This window comes from Bos javanicus, chromosome 16 (genome assembly GCF_032452875.1).
Source record: "Bos javanicus breed banteng chromosome 16, ARS-OSU_banteng_1.0, whole genome shotgun sequence".
In the NCBI taxonomy this organism is placed as follows: domain Eukaryota; kingdom Metazoa; phylum Chordata; class Mammalia; order Artiodactyla; family Bovidae; genus Bos; species Bos javanicus.
The window spans coordinates 34,683,694-34,708,855 of NC_083883.1; the positions used below are offsets into that span (position 1 = coordinate 34,683,694).

Below are 25,162 nucleotides of genomic sequence, written 5' to 3' on the forward strand. Positions count from 1 at the left end.
TGGATCCAGACTTTTTATAGTATTAGTGTATTTCTTTTATGTTTTGGGACTTCTTCTTTGAAAAACTGTTAGTGTTGATTCCCAAATTTTTCAGCAGAAAGATTATACTATAGAGAGTTTTGTTCCTTAAAAAGTGACTTTAGTTAGCTTGAAAGTGAAGTGAAAGTGTCAGTTGCTCAGTTGTGTCTAACTCTCTGTGATCCCACGGACTGTAGCCCGCCAGGCTCCTCTGTCCATAGAATTCTCCAGGCAAGAATACTGGAGTGGGTTGCCATTCCCTTCTCCAGGGGATTTTCTGACCCAGGGATCAAACCCAGGTCTCCTGCATTACAGGCAGATTCTTTACCATCTGAGCCACTAGGAGGAAAAGTCAGAAGTTATATACACTTCCAGTTAAAGTCCCGGTACAAAATAGTGAATTCAAAATTTGAAGTATATTGAACCAATTTGGGAATTTTAATTGTCTAGTCGGTGCGATATCTGGGTTTGTTTGTCAGAATTAGATTAGGAATTATTATCTGGTCTATATAATAAAAATGAATATTGTGTTTCTGAAAACATGTTCAACTTTTAAATATCCTAACATAATTCTAAGTTCTTGTGAATCTGAAGAACAGTAGTATACTCTTTGTTACTCCTTTCAGAACTAAATGAAAAATGAGTTTTACTCTTTTCCTGTTTATTTTGAAATGTCTAATTTTTATTAAGTTAAATCGATTTATGATTGGGGTGGGCGGAAACTAATCCTTTAATTTATTTCAGTGGAAGAAGATGGATTCGTGAGACAGTCACTAAGCACATGGGCAAAATTGGGCTATAGAAATTTAACTGGTTATGGGCATTACCTCATAATGTGCCATCATATCATTTAACTGTAGTAATTAGCTGTCACTGATTGTGATAATGACAAGAGCTACTTTGTTCCCACCAGAATTAACTGCCTCTGGCATATTCGTCTGTGTATATACTTCATTTTCAGAGCTGTAGCCAGTGAGAATACATGTGTGACCAAAGAGTAGCAAGACAGATATTTGTGTGTATCCTGTAAACATGGTCTTATTACTTCATAATCAGCCTCATGTGGGTGTGGCTGAAAAAGGACAGTTGAGGGGAAACCAGCTGTTAAAGGACTTAAAGATTTATTTTTGTCGGTTACCTAAGTGAGCCCTAAATCTTGAGTGAAGAGTAAAGGGAAAGTTGGTATGCAGTCTTTTCTTTTAAATTTTTACTCCTGTCACAATTCAGCCTACAAAACCCCAAACCAGTGGTACTTTGCATGTGTTATTTTTTTCATTTTCTGTTCCCCCTCTCTTCTCTTCACTGCTGCTCTCCTCCACTCCATTCACATTCCCGTCTCCTGGGCTGTGGGTGAGGCGATGGTAATCATCATGGGTGTAGCTGAGGATAGATAACATAGAGTCTAGATTCCGAAAGAATAGGTGACATTTCGATTATTACCCCTGTTCTCCTTGTTTCTACACTTCAGACTTTGGTTGGTGGCTAATAGGTGTGTTGCCAAGTATTTAAAACTACTGTCACTTGACTTAGCTTACCCCCTGTTGTTACCTGGTGTTCTCGTGGCTCTGCTGCTTCGGTTCACATTGCCTTTGTGCTGCATTCTGCCGTGTGCACTCTGATTCGGTTTCTTCTGCCACAGTGCTTGTTTCCTCACCGCAAGTCTATTTAAGTACATGAAAATGTTTAAGTGCTCTTCTGTCTTAACATACGTTGTACATTACCATGTAGCATGAAACTCGTGATAACTCTTCCTTCTGTATTAGTTGTCTAGCTCTTAACACATGAGTAATCTGATTTTATTCTCAATGTTTAACAGAGGGACTTATTTGAGATGCAAACCAAATATGACTATTTCTAGCAAGTCTAAGAAACAGCTATAAGATGCTATATATATATATATATAAAAAATATATATATGTCCTTATATATATGTGTATGATGTCTTTAAATATGTCTTCAAATTCTATATTTTAGCCTGTATTTTGTTTTCTTCTTCTTTGAGTACAGAACTTGATAAACGTGCATCTTTCTGTGTCCAAAAACTACCTTGAATTACTTAATGAAATTTCCTAGGGCAGATTGAGGTATGTGACTTTGGCCTTCTTCAAACTTACTAGCAGTAATATTAAATAATTAACATCATTGAATTTAATAGTTCGAAGGGTTATTCAGTTTAGAGAACTAAAGCCAAGATTTGGAATAACCTGCCTGGTCACATAGATATATCAAGAACAGGTTGTGAATCCAAGGCATTTAATTCCCAGCCTATTGCTTTTCCTCCCACAATCAGTCCAGCTCTGAGAAACAGACTCCACTTACATGCAGACTTCCAGAGGACAGCTAGGCTATTGCGTTATTATCAGGAGTATATATACAACCAATATACAATATAAATATTTTGGTATTATTCACTATAATCTTTTAATTATGATGTTTTACCAAGTTCATGTTCTCTTGCCCACCTTTTGAGCCTAAAGCCACATTGTGGTCCAGGATTATATATTCAGATTCTTTTAAGATGCCTATTTTCCAGTTTTATAACCTATCTAGGACAATGACCTGGATCTTTCAGTCAGTGGTAACATACTAAAATAGTTACATGTGGTAAATAGTAATTACAACATTTCTACTTAATATAATTATAAATCTTAAATGGAGAAAGGAAATAAAAATTCTTAGCTTTTGAAATAGTTAAAAGAATGTGAAACCATCCTTGTCAGCGTTGCTAAGCACACTATAAACTTTTAAAAATCTTAAAAATGCCTGACCCTAGAACCTGTGAAATTATCCAAACTATAATACATAAAAATAATTCTGTAAAGCTTCAAATTATATATTTTAGCCTATGGTACGAAAAAGCTTTTCCAAGAAATGACTATGATAAAAATAGAATGGAAATCTTGTATTTGGCAAAATTAAGAGTAAGATTTCTTCTATGCTTCTTTAATTCTGATGTAATATGCTTTTAGGAGTTTAGTCCACCCCCCGCCCTCACCAACCCTTCAAAATTTTTTTCAATGATCCTTCAATATGAAGTTATATTGAATATCCAGATTTATTTAATATATTTAATAAGATATATTTAAAACTAAGTACCCTGAATTACCAAAGTAAGGCTTCCCCAATGGCTCAGTAGGTGAAGAATCTGCCTGCAGTACAGGAGACCTGTATTGATCCCTCAATCAGGAAGATCCACTGGAGAAGGAAATGGCAACCCACTCCAGTATTCTTGACTGGAGAATTTCATGGACAGAGGAGTTGGGCAGGCTACAGTCCATGGGATTGCAAATAGTCGAACACAACTGTGTGACTGATTTTCACTTTCACCCTGAATTATCAAAGTAAGGCAGTTGGTTTTCATTATGTTTTAAGTATACATTCTAAAATGTTCAAAAATCATGTTAATGTCCTTAAAATTTTTTTAGACTTTTTGCTTTCCCATTTTGATTCTAATCCTCAAAATTTATAGATGATGATGTTAACTCTTGGACATGCATGGGTTGAGTTATTTCTTCCCAAGTCAAAGACCAGTACAGAACACCATGATCTTATTGTTACATGCTCAGACATATTAAACATGTTTGTGGCTTAATTTCCCACAAAAGTATTTTTGCTAAGTCACTTCAGTCGTGTCCGACTCTCTGTGACCCCATAGATGGCAGCCCACCAGGCTTCCCTGTCCCTGGGATTCTCCAGGCAAGAATACTGGAGTGGGTTGCCATTTTTTATCTAGGTATAAAAATGTAGTGTTTGTCTTCTGAAATTTATTTGTTACATCTGTAGATAATGATGTGTTTTGATGTCAGCAAAGTTTTGATTAAGAGTAAAAGAAATCAAAGCACTCACAGATAAATGATCCTAATAACTCTTTTTCCCCTTTTAAAGTATTTAGACATCATGAATAGTGTATTTTCTTGATGAATGTAGTAGTTTATTACTTCCACAAGAGGGAGTGTTGTATAATTTTATAGCTAAAATGAGCAGACTTCTAACTAACATAACTAGAATAATTTTTAGGTTAGCTACAAAATAAGCCCATCTTACTTTTTCTCATATTACTATATGTGCTGTCCAGCACTTCATCAACCCAAGAAGCTTCTTAGAGATTGGCATTTTAGATACCTTCAACACAGATTTTCAATTTAAGCATTTATCTGAAATGCCTTATTAGTACCAGTATATCAAATGAGCCTAATAATATAAAGTTACATTTATATTCTCTAAATATTTGAGATAGTTACATTTGTTACTACTAGTTAATAGTTACATTTGATTCTCTAAATAATTTTATCTAAGCAGGGTAAAATTCAAGAAGAAAGTAAAAATTTTTTCAGCCCTGTAAAAATCATAAAACAATCATTCTATGAGAATTCTAGGATGTCTTTTTTTTTTTTAATTAGTCTAACTTGAAATTTTTTAAAATAAAATATTTATCTAATTTTAAAGCACTTGGAATGAGTTTTGCACTCTGAGTGTCAGTAGATCTGGCTTAAACTTTGATTTAAGCAAGTCACAGGACCTTTCTGGGCCCAATTTTTATGTATAGATTGAAGAATTTAAACTAGCTCATGTCCAAAGTCATTTTATTCTAAAATTCTATGAAATAAGTAGGCACTGGGGAAAGTTAAAAACATTTTTACTTGAAGTTTCCTCTACAAAAGCTAGTTAGATTATAGGGATTTGTCTTCAGATAAAATATATTGCTGCTATAGTTTGGAAGCAAAGATTAAGAAAGCAAAGGTATTGAGAGAACTTCTTCGACAAATAATAGGTTAGAGGTCCTGGCTTTAACTCCCATTCACAGTCCCTTTCACCAGTAGTCATCATGTCTCATTTTTCATTCGGAGATTAACTTAAGCTTTGCTTCATAGCACACCATGTATGATATACTTTCCATTGGTAGAGATAACCTTTAGTTATTTGAAGACTTACTAATCATATTTTTATTTTATGCTATGACCTATTTTATATTTTCCTTCTCTCCTTCCTTATATTATTTTTTTCATTTTTTATGCAGTTTTAAAGCTTACTTTTTATAGTTATTCCAAAATACTGGCTGTCTCCCCCATCCTTGAGCTCATCTTACACCCGATAATTTGTACCTCCCACCTGGCTCCCATATTGCTTCTCCTCTTTTAAAAGTTATTCTTAGAAACTTCAGTATTTTTGCTGGATTCTGGATAGACTTATAAAAAAACAGGTGGAAAGTTTATGAATTTCATTTGAAAAAGAAGTTTTTCTTTTATTCTTTTCTCCAAAAGGTAATGATTTTCTGACCTGGAGAGTTAGATTGCACAATTTAAATTCTAACGGGGCTCAGCTAATATATAGTCACCTGGTAACTTATGTCACCTGACATTTAGCCCTTGTTTCTCACTTTCTCATTCTGCTTTCATGTGCTCTGCCACTCAAGGAGTCTACCAGTTATTGATGCCATTCTCTCTAAATTACCTCCATATTAACAACCTGAGTTCTGTAATACCTGTTTTCATACCTTCTGCAGTTTATTAAAACTCTTTGTTACTGATTTTGTCTCCTCTCCAATTTTCAGTTATAGGTATGGTTACATAGTTTTCAAGTCAAAAATCAGGAAATTTAATCTAACAAAAGATCTTTTTTATTTACAGATTTCCTTTTATGAATAATATTCTAGGGTAACAAAAAAAAAAAAAAAACATTTAGCATTTAATGAAATACCTTTATTAAAAGGTACAGATTTGTTTGCTATATATCTAATTGCCTTGCTGTGTTTCTTTAAAAAAAAAAACAAAACTTATTTACTCTTGTTCCTTAATTTTTCCTAAAGCTGTTTTCAAGTCTTAGGGTCAGTTCAAATGTCTAGAAACTAGTAAATTTCCACCATGGTAAAAGTATTATTTGTGTTCATAAATTATCTTCTAATGTTAAAATCAGAAATTATTTTTAATAATCCCTTCAAAAAAAACTGATTAATTACCTGGAGTTCCAGATATGTGTTTATGTACACTTTTACAGAAAGCCATGAAATTTTGGCCTATTTTCATTCTCTCAAAGAAGAGTTTAAATCCAGACAAATGGGTAGGCACTGATTTATGATATAGTCCTGATGACAGATTTCTCTGTTCTTAAAGCACTTCTGGGAACAATGTTTATCAATCTTTTTTGAATGCCAACTCAGCGTTACAGAACCTTACGCAGAAGTGAAGTTTATGAAAGAAAAGAAAGACAAGAAAGGCATAAAATTCAAGTGGAGTAGGATAAGGGAATTCTAGACTTCACCAATGTACACAGCCTAGAGTCAGCTTCTGTTTTATAAAAGAGAAAGATAAAGAAAGCTCTTAATATTAACAGCAGTTGGAACTTATAACAGAAGCTAAGGTTTAGCCACCAAAAACGTCTCATGCTTTTTTACTAGATTTTCCTATTTTGAGGAAAGGAAATGGTCAGTATCTAGGAATTAATTCATTTATTCAAACATATTTATTAAACGTTTGTTAGCCAGACACTGCTAAATGCTAGGAACCTGTTAGTGGTTAAGCAGGCATAATTCCTGCCCTTGTGAAAATTTCCATAGATTAGCCATTTTTTCCCTATTTTTTAACCTCTTTATACTTCATACTTTATTTGCATGTTTAATTATTATATTAGCAGTAGTAGTGATCTGTCTGCATTAATTTGTCTTCTGATTTTCAAATGTGTCTGCAAAACCATTTTTTAAATCTTTACTAACCTTAAATAAGAAAGTGATTACCACTTTCTTTCATGTGACTATTGTCAGTATCTCCTGTGCCGTAAATGTTAATGGTTGTGAGAATACCTTTGTAGGTTTTCACTCCTTGTAGGTTTTATTGCCATTGTCTATTTTCACCTGTATGCTTTCAATGTCAAAGCAGCAGAGTTGTATTGAAGATGCTTTGTTGTGTTTTTACCGTGTAAAAAGATTTTTTCCAATCATAGCATAACAGGATGTTGAATGACAGAGGTAATGTTTTTTTTTTCTGCCATAAAGGCATAATTTCCACAGCAGGAATTATGCATATTTGTTTGTTGGGAAAAGAGGGTTTTTACCATCTCCATGTTGAAAAGTCCATGTGGCATGAGGAAATCTTTTCCCTTATTTTATTTTTGTTGTTGTTGTTGCTGTCATTAAAAAAAAAAAAATCCATAAATGAGAAATATTTGCAATTAAATAGTACCTGAGTTAAACATTTATGAATAGAGCTTGCTTAGTTGTTTGTCATTAGTCAGTTTTTCATCTGAATGTTTGTTTACTCACCATGCTACAGAAAATGTGATCTCTCTATTGTTCTTAATTCTTCATTGTTTTTAATTCACCAAAGTATGATGTTTCTATCTTTAAGGAGCAGTAGACTTAATGGTTTTGTAAACTATGTGTATGTCAGTTTTTGAAAATTGTGCTGTGTGTGGTCTCATGGTGTTTTTGAAATCATTTTTATTTTCTCTCTTTTAAAAGATAACATAATAATTCTTTTTTTAATAATTAAACTAATTTAGTAAATTCAAGATGGAGGCGCTTTCCTACTGATTATGCTTCCACCTCAGAAGATGAATTTGGATCAAACCGTAATTCCCCTAAACATACCCGTCTACGTACTTCTCCAGCCCTGAAAACGACTCGATTGCAGAGCTCTGGGTCAGCAATGCCTACTAGTTCTTCATTCAAACACCGGATAAAAGAGCAGGAAGACTACATCCGAGATTGGACTGCCCATCGAGAAGAAATAGCCAGGTTGGTTTTAATCCGTGATCTCTAAGAGTTGAAATTATTTGTTACTGTTTCAACTTGATAATAAGATTAGCTTTTACTTTGTACCAAGAAATGAAATCCACAGAGAAGTAAGAACTTTAGTTTTGTTGATAGTATTACTCATTACCCTTTTTTTTTTTTTTAATGCAAGTGCTACTTACATAATAAAGAATTTATTTTGGTAAACTCCCCTTTCTTATTTCCAGTAGAAACGCTGATGAATTAATATAATTTTGAAAGGTGGTCAGTATCAGCTCTACATAATTGAGAATTTTTATTTTTTTACCTTCCAAAGAGGTGTACTTGTTAGAGATGTTGCTAACGTTCTCTGGGGAGAGTTAGAGTAGGCAGATTATTACTTGCACTTTTATGAGTTCATTAGATTGAGTTAGTACAATCCTTTAATAATTAAATGAGAATATTATTTTGAATATTAAATATGTTTATAATAAACTTAAGATTACATAATTAAAAGTAAAATTCTTGCTGCAGATGTGATTTTTAACCCCTAACATTGCACTTGACCATTAAATAGAGGCTCTATTCAAATATATGTTACAGTAGTTAGGGTTTTTTGGTAAATTTGTAAGTTATTAAATTTTACTGCAGTATGCCACATGTTTCCTAAACATTTTCACTGTGTACATGCTAAAATTATTTCTGCTTTTAGCTTAAGGTCCTAATTTTCTTATACTTGACAACATTTATTAAAGAAATTATATATAATAATTCATAAATTCCTTTAAAATTTTTATGATGATTTTATGATGTTTATCTTTTTTTCTTTACTCTGTGGACTTCTGTGAATTGTTTCTTTTTTTTCTTAGATCATTAGTTTATTGTGTTTTTTGTTGTTGTTGTTCAATGACTATTCACTTGTGGTTGCTTTTAGTTCTTGCAGAACATGCCCTTCTAATCTCATTGTGTTGCTTAAACATTACTTTTTGGCCATGTAAATGACAATAATTGTTGAAGCATTGTAAGCCAGTTCTGATTAGAGTATGGGCATGTATGTGCTTTGGGATCCATGCATTACTGTGCATTGTGCTAAGTCACTTCAGTCATGTCTGACTCTGTGCAACCCCATGGACTGTAGCCCACCAGGCTCCTCTGTCCATGGGATTCTCCAGGCAAAATTACTGGAGGGCATTGCCATCCCCTCCTCCAGGGGACCTTCCCGACCTAGGGATCAAACCTGCATCTCTTATGTGTCCTGCATTGGCGGACAGATTCTTTACCACTAGCGTCGCCTGGGAAGCCACTCCATGCATTATTATGGGCCCACAAAACTCCTGCAATGAGACAGTCTTGATACTACATTTTTTTTCTTGTGGGCACAGCTGGCAACAACAGGCCTTGCTCTTGTCTCATTTTTTTTTCCTCCCCATGGAGAAGTCTCACCACATGAACACAAGAGGTACACGAGGGAACTAGAGTGTTCTGCTTTTTCTTAGGAGGCTTTGCCTCTTAAGCTCTCTATCCTAAACTAGAAGACTGAACACCTTCTTCTGGGCCAAACCCACTTCCCTGTCCCTAAACAGAAAAAAATTATGATACAAAGGGGAAAGTGACTAAGAACTGTCTGTTATATTTTCACTTGGTTTTATTTTGTTAGTATGTGTATTTTATTACCCTTGTCTGTATATATTTTATTATCTGTAGTAGTACTCTAAGGCTAGCCTATTTAATACCTAATGATTCTATGCCTTTTTCCTCCAGTTTGTTAGTAGCATTATGTTAATAAAATTTGCTGTTGGGATTTAATTTTTCAAGGTATATTTTCCACTCATACATCTCACAGGAAGAGAGAGTATTTTTATTTTTGTTTATTAAGATATTAAAAAAAGTAAGAGGGGAGGATAGGAAGTATAGGAGGAAAGAAAGTTAATGTTGATGTTTAATGTTCTATAGAATACTGACGTTTTCTTAATGTGCATACATTTATTTTCAAATAACTAAACTAAATAGAATGTGAGAAGTACATGTTTTATTTCTGTAAGTTGGCTACCACTTTCACTTAAGAAATTTGAAAAGCATAATAGTGATTTTAATTGATTACAAAATGTTTTATGCTTTGTCGTACTCTTGCTTAGATTTTAGAGCTATATTACTAAGCCAGCACCTTTACGCCTCTGCAGTTTTGTTTTGGATCAAATTAATGTTTGCATAAGTTTTTTTCATGTATTGTATAATCCCCATCCACATGTAATTCCCATCCACTCGACAAAGAATTCTTAAGCAACTTGTATGAGTAGAACATAGTATTTAGCATGAGTGAAGTGTAAAGATGACTTAGACATGAGTGTCCTCAGAGAGTTCGGAGTCAGAGGAAAGAAGCAAAGGTGTTCTGATATGAGCTGATATCGGGCAGAGTGGTGAAGAGGTTATAGAAAGGGTGAAGTTTGAACTTCCCTAGTAGTCCAGTGGCTAGGACTCCATGCTTCCAATGCAGGGGGCCTGGGTTTGATCCTTCGTCAGGGAACTAGATCCCAACACTGCAACTGGAAGAACCTGTTTGCTGTAACTAAGGCCTGACACAGCCTAATTAATTAGTTAATTATTTGTAAAAGGGTGTCTACAACAGGAATTTACTGGAGGTTGAAAAGAGAAAAGAAATAGCGTGGAAAAAAAAGGGATGGGTGAAGTTTGTCCGAGTCTAAGATATAAAGGTGTATAGTTAATGGATGACCAAATTGAAGATAATCCTAAGCCAGCTAAATAATAGGAGACGTTGAATGCCAGCCAAGAAGAGTACATATTATTTTATATATACGACTTATGTTTAAGATTTTTGAAAAGGATGATAAGATCTATATTAAAAGAAGGTTACTCTTAAGAGCAATTTGTAAAATTGTTTGAGAGAGCAGAGAACCTAGAGATTAACTAGTAATCTGTTCTAGAAGTTAATGTGCAAGGCATTGAAGGCCTAAGTTAAGATAATGTTAGTGACGGTATAAGTGGAGATATGGACGTGTAATATTTGACAGTGTTTGATGATTGCCAGAATAACTCCATGCTTGTTCAAATGAATATTGTTAAGAACTCCTATGAGCAGAATGTAGTTTTTAGCACGAGTGACCCGTAAAGGTGACTCAGAAATGGATGTCTTCAGAAACAAAAGACAAAAAGAAAGATAAGCTCTGTTTTAGGCATGCTGACTCAGGTATCGGCAGGTACTTTTGGAACAGACATGTGAAAGAGTATAGCTCTGCAGCATAGGAAGCTCATGAGAGCTATAATCATCGTTTTGGAAGTCAGACAAAAAGAAAATAGTTGAAGCTGTGATCATAGACATTGCCAGGAAGTGGTGAGTGAACTGAGAATATTATTGAACTCTGAGGGATAACCTGATATGATCAAAATCATGGACTCTGGGATCAGACCTTCTCAATTCAGACCCAACTCTGCCATGTGGTCTGTAAGACCCTAGACAAGTAAGTAACTATGCACTAGTTTCATGTGTAAAATGGACATGACAATAGTGTCAGCTTGAAAGAGTTGGCAAACCAAGGCATGTGCATAACCTAGGGCTTGACATATAGTAAGCTATCAAATGTTAGTTATATTTAAATGGAGTGCAGAGAAAACAGTGGTGTGTGTATATACTCAAACATGATTGTATTTATAACATAATTGTGAGCATTCAGTTTTCTGTATATTTGATAATATTAAGTTTATGAGACCCCAGATATAATTGGAGTTTCAGAATCAATGTTGTATTCTTCAGTTCAGTTCAGTTCAGTCGCTCAGTCGTGTCCGACTCTTTGCAACCCAATGAAGCGCAGCACACCAGGCCTCCCTGTCCATCACCAACTCCCAGATTTTACCCAGACTCGTGTCCATTGAGTCGGTGATGCCATCCAACCATCTCATCCTCTGTCGTCCCCTTCTCCTCCTGCCCTCAATCTTTCCTAGCATCAGGGTCTTTTCCAATGAGTCAGCTCTTCGCATCAGGTGGCCAAAGTATTGGAGTTTCAGCTTCAACATCAGTCCTTCCAATGAACACCCAGGACTGATCTCCTTTAGGATGGACTGATTGGATCTCCTTGCAGTCCAAGGGACTCTGAAGAGTCTTCTCCAACACCACAGTTCAAAAGCATCAATTCTTCGACAGTCAGCTTTCTTTATAGTCCAACTCTCACATCCATACATGACCACTGGAAAAAGTATAGCCTTGGCTAGACGGACCTTTGTTGGCCAAGTAATGCTAAAATATGGGAAACCTAAGAATCTCAACCAAAGTTTCATTCAGATTTTCATTTCAAACATTGTTTTACAATGTTCTTTTTTCCTAAGAATAATAATTCTGATATATAAGTAGTCTATTTTTAATATTGAAATGATTATTAAATAAATGTGTCATAAAACACCTACCTAATGAGTCTTATTCCCTGATTTGATTGACCCCAAAGTTGTCATCTGACACTTCCGGGTCAAGAGGAAAGAGGTTTTATTACTGAATCTTTTACATATATTATTTTTATTCAGAGATCAGATCAGTCGCATCCAACTCTTTGCGACCCCGTGAATCATAGCACGCCAGGCCTCCCTGTCCATCACCAACTCCCGGAATTCACTCAGACTCACGTCCATCGAGTCAGTGATGCCATCCAGCCATCTCATCCTCTGTCGTCCCCTTCTCCTCCTGCCCCCAATCCCTCCCAGCATCAGAGTCTTTTCCAATGAGTCAACTCTTTGCATGAGGTGGCCAAAGTACTGGAGTTTCAGCTTTAGCATCATTCCTTCCAAAGAAATCCCAGGGCTGATCTCCTTCAGAATGGACTGGTTGGATCTCCTTGCAGTCCAAGGGACTCTCAAGAGTCTTCTCCAACACTACAGTTCAAAAGCATCAATTCTTCGGTGCTCAGCCTTCTTCACATAAGTATATTTTTTAATATTTTAAAATACAGTGATGGTTTATATTTTTCAAGGCTCAATATTTGTGATTAAAATTATAAATACATGGTAATCTTAATGGCAAAAAAACAAATTATAAGTTTAATACATTTTATTACAAGTTTTTTTATATTTTTGGTAAGAGCCAATTTAATTTAGTGGCCAGAATTAAGTGATAAGGATTTCCTTGTAATATATGCACGCTTAGTTTTTTCAGTCATGTCTGACTCTTTGCAGACACAACTGAAGGCTGTGCATACACACTATGGTCTGTAGCCTGCCAGGCTTCTCTTTCCATGGGATTTTCCAAGCAAGAATACTGGAGTGGGTTGCCATGCCCTAATCTTCCCTACCCAGGGATTTAATGCATGTCTCCATCATTGAAGGTGGATTCTTTACCCCTGAGCAACCAAGTAAGTCCTTATAGTATGTAAAGCAATGTAATGAAACATTACAAAAGTAGGAAGTCAAGAGATACCTGGAGTAACAGGCAAATTTGGCCTTGGAGTACAAAACAAAACAGGTCAAAGGCTACCAGAGTTTTGCCAAGAGAACGCACTGGTCATAGCAAACACCTTCTTCCAGCAACACAAGAGAAGACTCTACACATGGACATCACTGGATGGTCAACACCAAAATCAGATTGATTATATTATTTGCAGCCAAAGATGGAGAAGCTCTATACAGTCAGCAAAAACAAGACCAGGAGCTGACTGTGGCTCAGATCATGAACTCCTTATTGCCAAGTTCAGACTTAAATTGAAGAAAGTAGGGGAAACCATTAGACCATTCAGGTATGACCTAAATCAAATCCCTTATGATTATACAGTGGAACTGACAAATAAATTCAAGGGATTAGATCTGACAGACAGAATGGCTGAAGAACTATGGACAGAGGTTTGTGACATTGTGCAGGAGGCAGTGATCAAGACCATCCCCATGGAAAAGAAATGCAAAAAAGCAAAATGGTTGTCAGAGGAGACCTGAATGCAAAGTCAAGTGGACCTTAGGAAACAAAGCTAGTGGAGGCGATGGGATTCCAGCTGAGCTACTTCAAATCCTGAAAGATGATGCTGTGAAAGTGCTGCACTCAATATGCCAGCAAATTTGGAAGACTCAACAGTGGCCACAGGACTGGAAAAGGTCCGTTTTCATTCCAATCCCAAAGAAAGGCCATGCCAAAGAATGTTCAAACTACCGCCCAGTTGCACTCATCTCACACACTAGCAAAGTAATGCTCAAAATTCTCCAAGCCAGGCTTCAACAGTATGTGAATCATGAACTTCCAGATGTTTAAACTGGATTTAGAAAAGGCAGAGGAACCAGAGATCAAATTTCCAACATCATTGAATCATAGAAAAAGCAAGAGAGTTCCAGAAAAACCTCTACTTCTGCTTGTTTGATTATGCCAAAGTCTTTGACTGTATGGATCACAACAAACTGTGGAAAATTCTTTAAGAGATGGGAATGCAAACCACTGACCTGCCTGCTGAGAAATCTGTATGCAGGTCAAGAAGCAACAGTTAGGACTGGGCATGGAACAACAGACTGGTTCCAAATCGTGAAAGGAGTACATCAGGGCTGTATATTGTCACCCTGCTTATTTAACTTATATGCAGAGTACATCATGCAAAATGCCAGGCTGGATGAAGCCCAAGTTGGAATCAGGATTGCCAGGAGAAATATCAATAACCTCAGATACGTAGATGACCCAACCCTTATGGCAGAAAGTGAAGAGGAACTAAAGAGACTCTTGATGAAAGTGAAAGAGGAGAGTAAAAAAGTTGGCTTAAAACTCAGCATTCAGAAAATGATGATCGGGGTCATCCAGTCCCATCACTTCATGGCAAATAGATGGGGAAAAAATGGAAGCAGTGAGAGACTTCATTTTCTTAGGCTCCAAAATCACTGCAGATAGTGACCCCCAGCCATGAAATTAAAAGGTTTGCTCCTTGGAAGGAAAGCTATTACCAACCTAGACAGCATGTTAAAAAGCAGAGACATTACTTTGCCAACAAAGGTCTGTCTAGTCAAAGTTGTGGTTTTTCCAGTAGTCATGTATGAATGTGAGAGTTGAACTATAAAGAAAGCTGAGCACCAAAGAATTGATGCTTTTGAGCTGTGGTGTTGGAGAAGACTCTTGAGAGTCCCTTGGACTGAAAGGAGTTCCAAGCAGTCAATCCTAAAGGAAATTAGTTCTGAATATTCATTGCAAGGACTGATGCTGAAACTGAAACTCAAATACTTTGGCCACCTGATACAAAGAACTGACTCATTGGAAAAGACACTGATGCTGGGAAAGATTGAAGGTGGGAAGAGAAGGAGATGACAGAGGATGAGATGGTTGGATGGCATCACCAACCTGATGGACGTGAGTTTGAGTAAACTGTGGGAGTTGATGATGGACGGGGAACCCTGGCGTGTTGCAGTGCACTGGGTTACAGAGAGTCGGACGTGACTGAGTGACTGAACTGAAATAGCCTATTAACAATGTTGTCATAGTTTCTGCTTCTTCACCATTGCAGCCCTTAGGACCTAGCACAGTGACCAGATCATTAAGTATTTACTGGTAAATAAAAAGAAATTGACTGTAGATTGCTTCTGTTGGGCCACAAGCTTCAAGTTAGCTTCTCTTTTTAAATCTGTGGTTAAGTTTCTATGCAGTTACTCCATTCCTTGAAAGCCTTTCAAGCTCACATTTTGCATAAGTTAAAAAGTTACTTTGTGCTTTGGATTTTAGAGTTAGAAAGCCTATACAGGTACTTTACAAATATTCTGTCATTCCAAAGCTTTTGGTTACTGTGGAAGTAACCAAATTGAGATCCTGTGTAGTGGCTGCATAACTTAGCAAATGTTCAGTTATCTCTGATAACAGTTACTTAGTTCTTCAGTCCGTGTGGCTGAAAATACAAATAAATGACTTTAGGGACATGAACTCAAAACATGGAATCTGGCCCTGTCTCAGCTACTTTTAAGTTGGTGGTCATGAGCAAGCCAATAATTTTGTCTTAAAATGCATCTTTCTTTGTAATCAGTTAGATAAGTTCTATTTCTACCTTGTGACCCTAAAATGACATGTGATGTACTATAAAGTATGGTAGATAGCATAAAATGCTATGCTGTGTCAGAGCTCCTCACTTCTTTGGTACCATACACCACTTGGGCCATCTGGAGAAGCTTAGGGAGCTCCTCTCAGAAATGTATAAACATTAGAAACAATTATATTGAAATACAGTTTTTAAAATATTTTTAAAATGATATAGTAGTTAGTATATGATTCTTCATTAACATAGTAAGTATAATGTTATTGCTGTGGGTATAATGAAGTAGTTTTGAAGTCAGTCAGTTCAGTTGCTCAGTCATGTCCAACTCTTTGCGACCCCATGTATCGCAGCACGCCAGGCCTCCCTGTCCATCACCAACTCCTGGAGTTTACTCAGACTCACGTCCATCAAGTCAGTGATGCCATCCAGCCATCTCATCCTCTGTCGTCCCCTTCTCCTGCCCCCAGTCCCTCCCAACATCAGAGTCTTTTCCAGTGAGTCAGCTCTTCGCATGAGGTGGCCAAAGTACTGGAGTTTGAGCGTTAGCATCAGTCCTTCCAATGAACACCCAGCACTGATCTCCTTTAGGATAGACTGGTTTTGAAGTAGCGGTGACTAAATGTTTTGATATACTCATAGGAACTATAACGTGATTAGTTCTGCTGACAAAAATCACCGGTACTGCTAATGCCACTGTTGTTTGTTGCTTATCTTTGTAATTGAAAGAAATGCTAGTTTCATTTAGGTTAGTGAAAATAAAGCTGTAATTGCTTTTCTCATTCAAGTTCACAGGCCTTTGAATTGTTTACCAAGCCCAAATTTAAGAACTACTATAATATATTAATGCTAGTAATTACCATTAACATTGTGTTTTTAAAAGATACATATCACTACTTCAGGCATTTAACACATCTATTTGAAAGTGACAACTTATAAATTATGTGTGGTTTAGTTTGATTCATATCGGAATTAACATTTTAATTCTTCTAATATCAAAATAGTTAATGGCACGTGTAGAAACTCTGGAGTTCTGAGGACAAATCTTTAAATATACAACTCATAAAACTGATTCTATTGAAATGATTGTTTGTAGACCTGTTGTGTGAAAGAATTAAACTTCTTTTCTAAAATTATCGCCAGGATCAGCCAAGATCTCGCTCTCATTGCTCGGGAAATCAACGATGTAGCAGGAGAGATAGATTCAGTGACCTCCTCGGGCACTGCCCCTAGTACCACAGTAAGCACTGCTGCCACCACCCCCGGCTCTGCCATAGACACTAGAGAAGAGGTAGGAGATCTTCATGGAGAGATGCATAAGGTTCTTTCTTTTCTTTATTTCTTTTGCTTTTAGCTTTTTGCTTAGTTTTTTTTTTGGTTACATCCATCCTCCCTATTTGCATGAAGCTCTGCATTTGCCAACTTTGCTTTAACAAATTTCTTTTCTTATAACAAAACTAGTAAAGGCTAACATTTGGTCTACTATTAGCATGAAGCTGTAAAATTATTTAAAATAAACACTTTGTAAAATACAAAAATAAATGGTACCTAGAAAGCACATCCAAATTTGGTAAATAATTTTATAAATAATAAATCATTATATAAAGTTTCTGTAAATCTTACATAGGTTCTTCACTAGAAATTATCTCTAGTAGCAAGACAAAGTCTATAGTTTTTACTACTTAAAATAATTCTGTTGATGAATATATACATACATATATATATATGCACAAAGATTCTTCAAAAATTGAAATATACATACATTTACACACTCACTCAAATATATGTATTCAGTTTTAAAACATTCTTGTGAACTGTGCAATGTAAGTTAGCATATACAGACTATTGCCCCAAATCAGCGTCTCCTGCTCTCCCCCTCCAGGGGACACCACAAACACAGATGGCTCCAGAAGTTAACTTTAAAATATAATATAAAAATAATGGTATTCTGGCCATGTTTGGTTTCTTGATTTGGTGCAGAGATACCAAAAAAAGACAGACATTTTGAAAGAATGAGTTACAGTTTTATTAGGACAAAGCCACACTGATTTGTTTAATTATCCTCTGTTTTATGCTATAATGTCAGAATTGAGTAGTTGAACAGACATTGTAAGACTGCACAGCCTAAAATATTTATCATTTGGCCCGTTACAGCAAAAATGTGCCAACCCCTAATGATGATTTATTTCATTTCCTTAATTTTATAAAATAATGTTCTCAATAGTAGCCAAAAATGGCTAGCCTTTTTGACACATTTAATTCTGGTAAACTCTTCTACGAAAATTTTCTTCAGTTGCTTTTTGTCACATTTATAATTTTATTCTTTAATGGTCATAATTTCATTGTTTTTTTTCCCCTTTATGTGTTCTCTAATTTGGTAAATAATGTTTCATCAGTCTGTGTAGTTTTGTTACCACACTGATCAATTGTAAATGTGTATAAAATTCATCCTTATTGGTGAAAAACAAAAGGATCTTCTTGGTGGCAAGACATACACAATTCTTCCTGGTACATTTTGAATGATGAAGATATTATTTTCTCAGCTGTCTAACTAAATTATACCTAACGTGATTGTACATTCACTCAGACTCAGTAAAATTTTTCAAACATTTCATTAAGTAGAATTCCATTTTTTCTTTTTGGCTTCATTTCTTATTACTGTATTAGAGTTTATTCCTTCTTCAGTAAACCTGAGTTACTTTGTACTATACGTACGTAATTTGCACTGCAGATGGCAGTATGTCCCTTGTACCGGAATATGTCATTTCTGTAGCATTACTGCTAAAAGTTTATCTAAGGTAAAAATACTTTGTGAATTAAAATTTTTTTTTCTTTTGTAAACTTAATTATAATTTGTAATTTATGTATCTGTGAAGAAATTTGGCACCTGGATTTGGGGAGAAAAAAAGGAAAAAACAAGATAGGAAACTAAAAGAAAAAGAAACATTATTTTACACTGGTAAGGCAATGTGAGTAAAATGAACGCCTTGTCCATCTACATGGCTCAGCTTTTTCTAGTTACCATCTATGTTTTCCGTTGGGGGAAACTTTATCCACGGAAGAATCAAATTTAACATAGTTATTATATATATTTTGGATTTTGAAAATAAAATCTATGTAGATGAACATCTGTTTTATAAAACGGACACCTTTGAAGTGCTTATAAAAAGAAAAGAGTAATTGGTTTATTGAAGATCTCATGCTTCTGTTACTACCTGAGAATGGAATAACTTCTAACTATAAAAACTGTAATGCCAGTATCTGTGTTTTTCCAAATTACTCTATGCTCATGAGGATTTGCTTTTGTCCTGTTAGTTAGTTGATCGTGTTTTTGATGAAAGCCTCAACTTCCGAAAGATCCCTCCATTAGTTCATTCTAAAACACCAGAAGGAAACAACTGTCGGTCTAGTGACCCAAGACCTCAACCAGCAGAGCCTCCTGATCACTTAACAATTACAAGGCGGAGAACCTGGAGCAGGGATGAAGTGAGTAAACTATAAACTTCAACAAATGGCAGAGGATGCATGCTCCATTGGTCAGAAAAAGAGGAGGAGAACTGTTCCATATATGTGTGTGTGCCCAGTCGTGTCTCTTTGCAGTGTGATGGACTGTATGTAGCCTGCCGGGCTCCTCTGTCCATAGGGTTTACCTGTCGAGAATACTGGAGTGACTTTGCATTTCCTTCTCTGGGGGATCTTCCCAACCCAAGGATTGAACCTGTGTCTCCTGCATTGGAGAGTCTTTACCGTTCACACCACCTGAGAATTCCCTTGTTTAATACTTACAAGCCTCTTAAGATAAACAGGGAAGGTTTGGGAATGGTAGAGGATTGGTGGGCTTTGGATTATTTTTGGAGCCTCACTTCAGGTCCTGTAAAGACTACATTTGTAAAACAAGGACAATTTTATATGGTTTTGTTCGGTATATAGGGCTGGGAAAAAAGTGCTTGTCCTTACAAGTAGAATAGAATTTCATCCTGGCATCACATCAATTACAAATCATTAACACTAAATGAATTTAGCTCCTAAAGGGCAAAAGCAAAACTTCAAAGTTTGTAGTATAATACAGGTACATGTCTTTCAGCACTGCAGCAGGGAATGATTTCTTAAAAGACACAAAAAGTCTTGACTTATAAATAAAAGATTGATAAGTTTGAGTGTATTAAAGGACTATGTGAAACATACAGGCAACAAGAGATTAGAATACAGAATATATCAGAGCTCCTACAATCAGTTTAAAAAAGCAAAACAGCCCAAAAGAAAAATCTGCAAAAAACATGTGCAGCATTTCACTGAAAATACCCAAGGCCTATGAAGAGATGTTCAGCTTCATGAGTATTCAGAGAAATAGTTTTCAAGGCTACAGTGAGATTATTTTATATTCATTCAGTTGGCAACAAATTAAAAAGTTTTAAAACATTAAATATAGGAGAAGATGAGAATACATAGGCTTTCTTATTGTTGCTAGTAAGGTTAAATTGGTGGAGTCACTTTGGCAAACAGTTTGATATTATTTCCTAAAATTGAACATAAATGTAGCCCATTATGTAGCAGTTTTGCTGCTCGTGTATACCCTTTCTCATTGACAGCAAGTCATGGAAGAGGATATTCATAGTAGCACTGTGGGCAGTAACAAAACTTGGGAACAGTCTTTAAGTGTTTGTATCTGAGGGAAAATGAATGTATAAACAGGTATGTGCACAAATTGAAAAATCAGTGGAGGGATCAAAACAAATGAACTACAGTATGCCACAATGTGGATGAATTTTAGCAATAGAACATTAAATGAAAATTATTCTCAGAAGATCGGATAAAATGTGTTTTGTCACAAATAACGTTATATACTTAGGACAGAAATAGATCTAGCAAATTATATAAAAAGAAAACCAAGGGAATGATGAATGGGATTCAGAATATTGTTTACCTTGAGTAGAGGGAGACAGGGAGATGGGAAAAAACACGTGACTAGAGGCAGATTATATTAGTCATCTGTTTCTTTCTGTTGTTGCTCAGTTGTGTCAGACTCTTTGCAACCCCATGGACTGCAGCATGCCTGGCCTCCCTGTCCTTCACTCTCTCCTGGAGTTTGCTCACCTCACGTCTATTGAGTTGATAAAGCCATCTAACCATCTCATCCTCTGTTGCCCCCTTCTTCTCCTGCCCTCAGTCTTTCCTATCATTAGGGTCTTTTCCAGTGAGTCAGCTCTTTGCATCAGGTGGCCAAAGTATTGGAGCTTCAGCTTCAGCATCAGTCCTTCCAATGGGTATTCAGGGTTGATCTTCTTTAGGATTGGCTGGGTTGATCTCATTGCAATCCAAGAGATTCTCAAGAGTCTTCTTGAGCACCACAGTTTGAAAGCATCAGTTCATTGGTGTGCAGCCTTCTCTTTGCTCTGCTATTTGTAAAACCTCCTCAGACAACCACTTTGCCTTGTATTTCTTTTTCTTTGTGATGGTTTTGGTTACCACCTCCTGTACAGTGTTACTAACCTCCATCTGGTAGATAGTTCTTCAGGCACTCTATTTACCAAATCTAATCCCTTGAATCTATTTGTCATCTCCACTGTGTAATCATAAGAGATTGGGTTTAGGTAATACCTGAATGGCCTAATGGTTTTCCCTAGTTTCTTTAATTTAAGCCTGAATTTTGCAGTAAGGAGTTTATGATCTGAGCCACAGTCAGTTCCAAGTCTTGTTTTTGCTGACTGTATAGAGCTTCTCTATCATTTGCTGCAAAGAATATAATGTGTCCATTTTCAGTACTGACCATTTGATGATGTCCTTGTGTAGAGACATCTCTTGTGTTGTTGGAAGAGGGTGTTTGCTGTGACCATTGTGTTCTTTTGACAAAACTCTGTTGACTTTTGCCCTGCTTCATTTTGTACTCCAAGGCCAAACTCGCCTATATTCCAGATCTCTTAACTTCCTACTTTTGCATACCAGTCAGCTATGATGAAAAGGACATTAGTTCTAGAAGATCTTATAGGTCTTCTTAGAACTGTTCAACTTCAGCTTCTTCAGCATTAGTGGTTGGGGCCTAGACTTGTATTACTGTGATGCTGAATGGTTTGCCTTGGAAATGAACTGAGATTATTCTGTCATTCTTGAGATTGCACCCAAATACTGCATTTCAGACTCTTGGTGACTTTGAGGGCTACTCCATTTCTTCTAAGGGATTCTTGCCCACAGTAGTAGATTTAATGATCATCTGAACTAAATATGCCCATTCTCATCCATTTTAGTTCACTGATTGCTAAGATTTAGATATTCACTCTTCCCATCTCCTGCTTAACCATGTCCAATTTACCTTGATTCATGGACCTAACATTCCAAATTCCTATGGGGTTTTGTTCTTTATCTCATTGGACTTTACTTTCACCACCGATACTGACAATGCATGGAACTGATTTTGGAACCCATATCTAGTCTTAGGATGCAGGCTAAATTCAGCCTCCCACCTGATTTTGTAAATAGAGTTTTATTAGCTGCAGCTCCTTTTGCTATAATATAGCCTCTCTTGCTATAGTGAGAGGTGAGTAGTTGTAACAGACCACATTGGCCCCAGTCTTCACTCTCTTGCCCTTTACAGAAGTTTGCCATCCCTTGCTTTTGCCCATAAAGTTCAGCTGGAATGATAACAACCCCAAACATAAAAACTTATTCTGGGGAACTTCTCTAGTGCTCTAGTGGTTAAGACTTCGCCTTCCAATGCAAGGGGGAGTGTGGTTGGGGAGCTAGGATCCCACATGCCTCATGGCCAGAAAACCAAAGCATAAAACAGAAGCAGTAGTCTTAACAAATTCAATAAAGACTATTTTAAAAAATGGTCCACATTAAAAAAAAAACTATTTTGAATACATTTTAAAAACTTTATCTGTCCCACTGTGGAGAACAAGGATTGTAATCTTCTTGATCTCTTTGTTCATCTTATTTGTTGAAAGAATAGATAACAAATTTATTGTTCTAAGTTACTTACATTCTCCCAGATGATAATTTGAATTGGAAGCATGAGAGACAGGATCATGATAGTAATTAAAAATTAGATAACATGGGTTGTCTTTTGAAAGTTATATGATGAAAATAATATGGAAATGTGACAAGTTATTTAACAAAAAAGAATTCCTTTCTTAATTTTTATTTCTCGTTCTCAGTGTAGTTACACAGTACTCTTAATTATATCCTTTATCGAGTTTTATTAAAATCAGCATAAATATGAAATGCCCTGAAACGTAATGAGTTGTGACCATTCTTGGTGGTTATCCGATACAGTGGTAGTATTTTAATGTCTGTTCTTCCCTTTCCATGTTTCAGGTCATGGGAGATAATCTGTTGCTCTCGTCCGTCTTTCAGTTCTCTAAGAAGATAAGACAGTCTATAGATAAAACAGCTGGAAAGATCAGGTACTGTGTCATTACTCAGACATCCTTGCTTCTATAAAAGCAGGTTACTTTCCTTTCTAGTAAATTTTGAAGGATGACCTATATACCTAAATTTTACATAGCATTAGTCAAAAAGTTGGTGAAGTGAGCAGGCTAGAGGATAATGAGAAATGACATTGGAGAGAGAAGGAAGGACCAGTTTGGGCAGAACTTGTTTAAGGAGTTTGGACTTTATCATAAAAAAGCCATAGGAAGTTAATACATTAAATGCGTATCTTTAAAAAATATACATATGTGTGTATATATATAAAGAGTTTTAATATTTTATTACCATTTCCCTGATTATCTTGCCTCTCTCTCAGGATATACACATACCACTTAGGAAAACATAAAATTAAGGAGGGAAAAACCCAATGTGGCTGATAATAGCACTTGGCCTGGGATTTAATTATCAAATTATATCAATTTCATTGGTTTGGGGGATTGGTTTGTTTAATACACAGTATTATCCATAAAGACACCATGTAAGTCTCCTCATTGGTCATGTGACCTAGCAACAGGAAAAGCTTGAGGCCTCCTTACCTGTAAATGGGAATTCCATATTATTTCATCCTACCTGCTGAAATACATGCCTTTTTTCCCCAGTAACTAAGCCCTCATCCAGTCTCATTTATTCATTCAGTAGATCTTCATAGAGTTCCTGCCTTATACCATTCTCTTCTATTGATAATTTCTTACCACAGAGTATCTTTCTCAGTCTGCACTGAATTAACTCATCCCTAGTTTCCTCTAGAAAAAAAAATTTTGTAGCTTAGACATTTAATTAAAACTGTGACCATTGAACACATTGATGGTTAGTTGATTGGTTGATTTTGTTGTCTCAGAAATTCGACAGAATTTAGAAAGTATAAAAGAATAAATATTTTCTTAATGTTAATTTGTTGCTTTCAGTTTGAGTGTTGAGTTTTGCTGTGTGTAAAGCACTGTGGCAGGCTCTGTGGAAGACAATAAGAAAGATAAAACATGCTGTCTACTGTTAAGGTCTTATAATCTGGTTGGCGAAGGACAGTATATATACAGGTAACTGTGGTACAAGACAGTACGTGATAGATTAGTGCCCAGTTAGAGGTAAGAACAGAGAAAGGATCACCTTCACCCCGGACTGTCAGGGAAGGCTTTGTGGAGGAAGTAATACTCAAAGCTAGATAGAATTTTTGGTAAGCAAAATCTAAAGGATAGAGGCCTGAGCCTTTTACACAGATAGTACTAGAATAGTTTGAGAAATGACTGGTCTTTAGGTCTGTTCCAGAAGTTATAAACTGAAATGCCTACCCAAACCTGTCTAAAAGTATCCTGTAAGTTATTCTAATACTTGCTATAGACTCAATTAAAAATATTTATACAACTGTTTTACAGTATTCTCATTGGGTTACATGTGAAAGTGCCCCTCAGGGTGTGCTGTTTGGCCCTGCATTGGTCAACTCCCAGTTTCCAACCACTGATTTGTATGGATTGAGGGCCAGTCCTAGAGAATAGATTGTGGGGGTCTTAGAATATGTGCCTAAGACTCTTTTTTACCTAAACCAACTACTGTATCAAAAAGGAGTTTTAGCTTCATAGTTAAATTATTGAATGAAATTAGCTTTGGAATTCAGTATATTTTCATGCTTAGTCTGACTACACTTTTGAATTAATTATGTAATATGAAGATCAGTTGAAAGCCCTGATTGTTTCTGAAGGATTTGTAATGACCTTTGTACAAAACCATTTAAATTCTAACCATTATGATCTGGCCTGATTTCTTGATGTAGTTTTCTGCTTCCTTAGTGTTTAAGTATTACACTTCACTCCATGAAGCCAAAATTACAATTGGCTTTATAAACCTGCAGCACAGTATTTACAAATTGTCTTCAAGTTATTTATCCCTTTAGTGGCTTAGAACTTTAGAGACGTGTGTGTGTGTGTGTGTGTGTGATTTAGGAATCTCAGGTAGCATTTCTAAGCCATTTTTACCAAAGATGAAACATGTATGGTTTAACAATTTGAAAAAGCACTAACATTGTACTCAGTAACCATCTTCT

At 36.0% G+C, this 25,162-nt stretch overlaps 1 protein-coding gene across 15 annotated transcripts in view; it reads left to right on the plus strand.

The window, feature by feature from the left end:
- Positions 1 to 25,162, plus strand: part of CEP170 (centrosomal protein 170) — a 131,343-nt gene that overhangs the window by 100,035 nt on the left and 6,146 nt on the right. For 8 of the 15 annotated variants that reach the window (XM_061382487.1, XM_061382490.1, XM_061382484.1 and 5 more), the window contains 4 exons: positions 7,513 to 7,747; positions 16,846 to 17,023; positions 19,018 to 19,188; positions 23,014 to 23,102. In XM_061382487.1, the coding sequence (XP_061238471.1) occupies positions 7,513 to 7,747; positions 16,846 to 17,023; positions 19,018 to 19,188; positions 23,014 to 23,102 (673 nt within the window). The remainder of the gene's footprint in view (positions 1 to 7,512; positions 7,748 to 16,845; positions 17,024 to 19,017; positions 19,189 to 23,013; positions 23,103 to 25,162) is intronic. The other 7 variants (XM_061382493.1, XM_061382485.1, XM_061382495.1 and 4 more) reach the window with 3 other exon arrangements.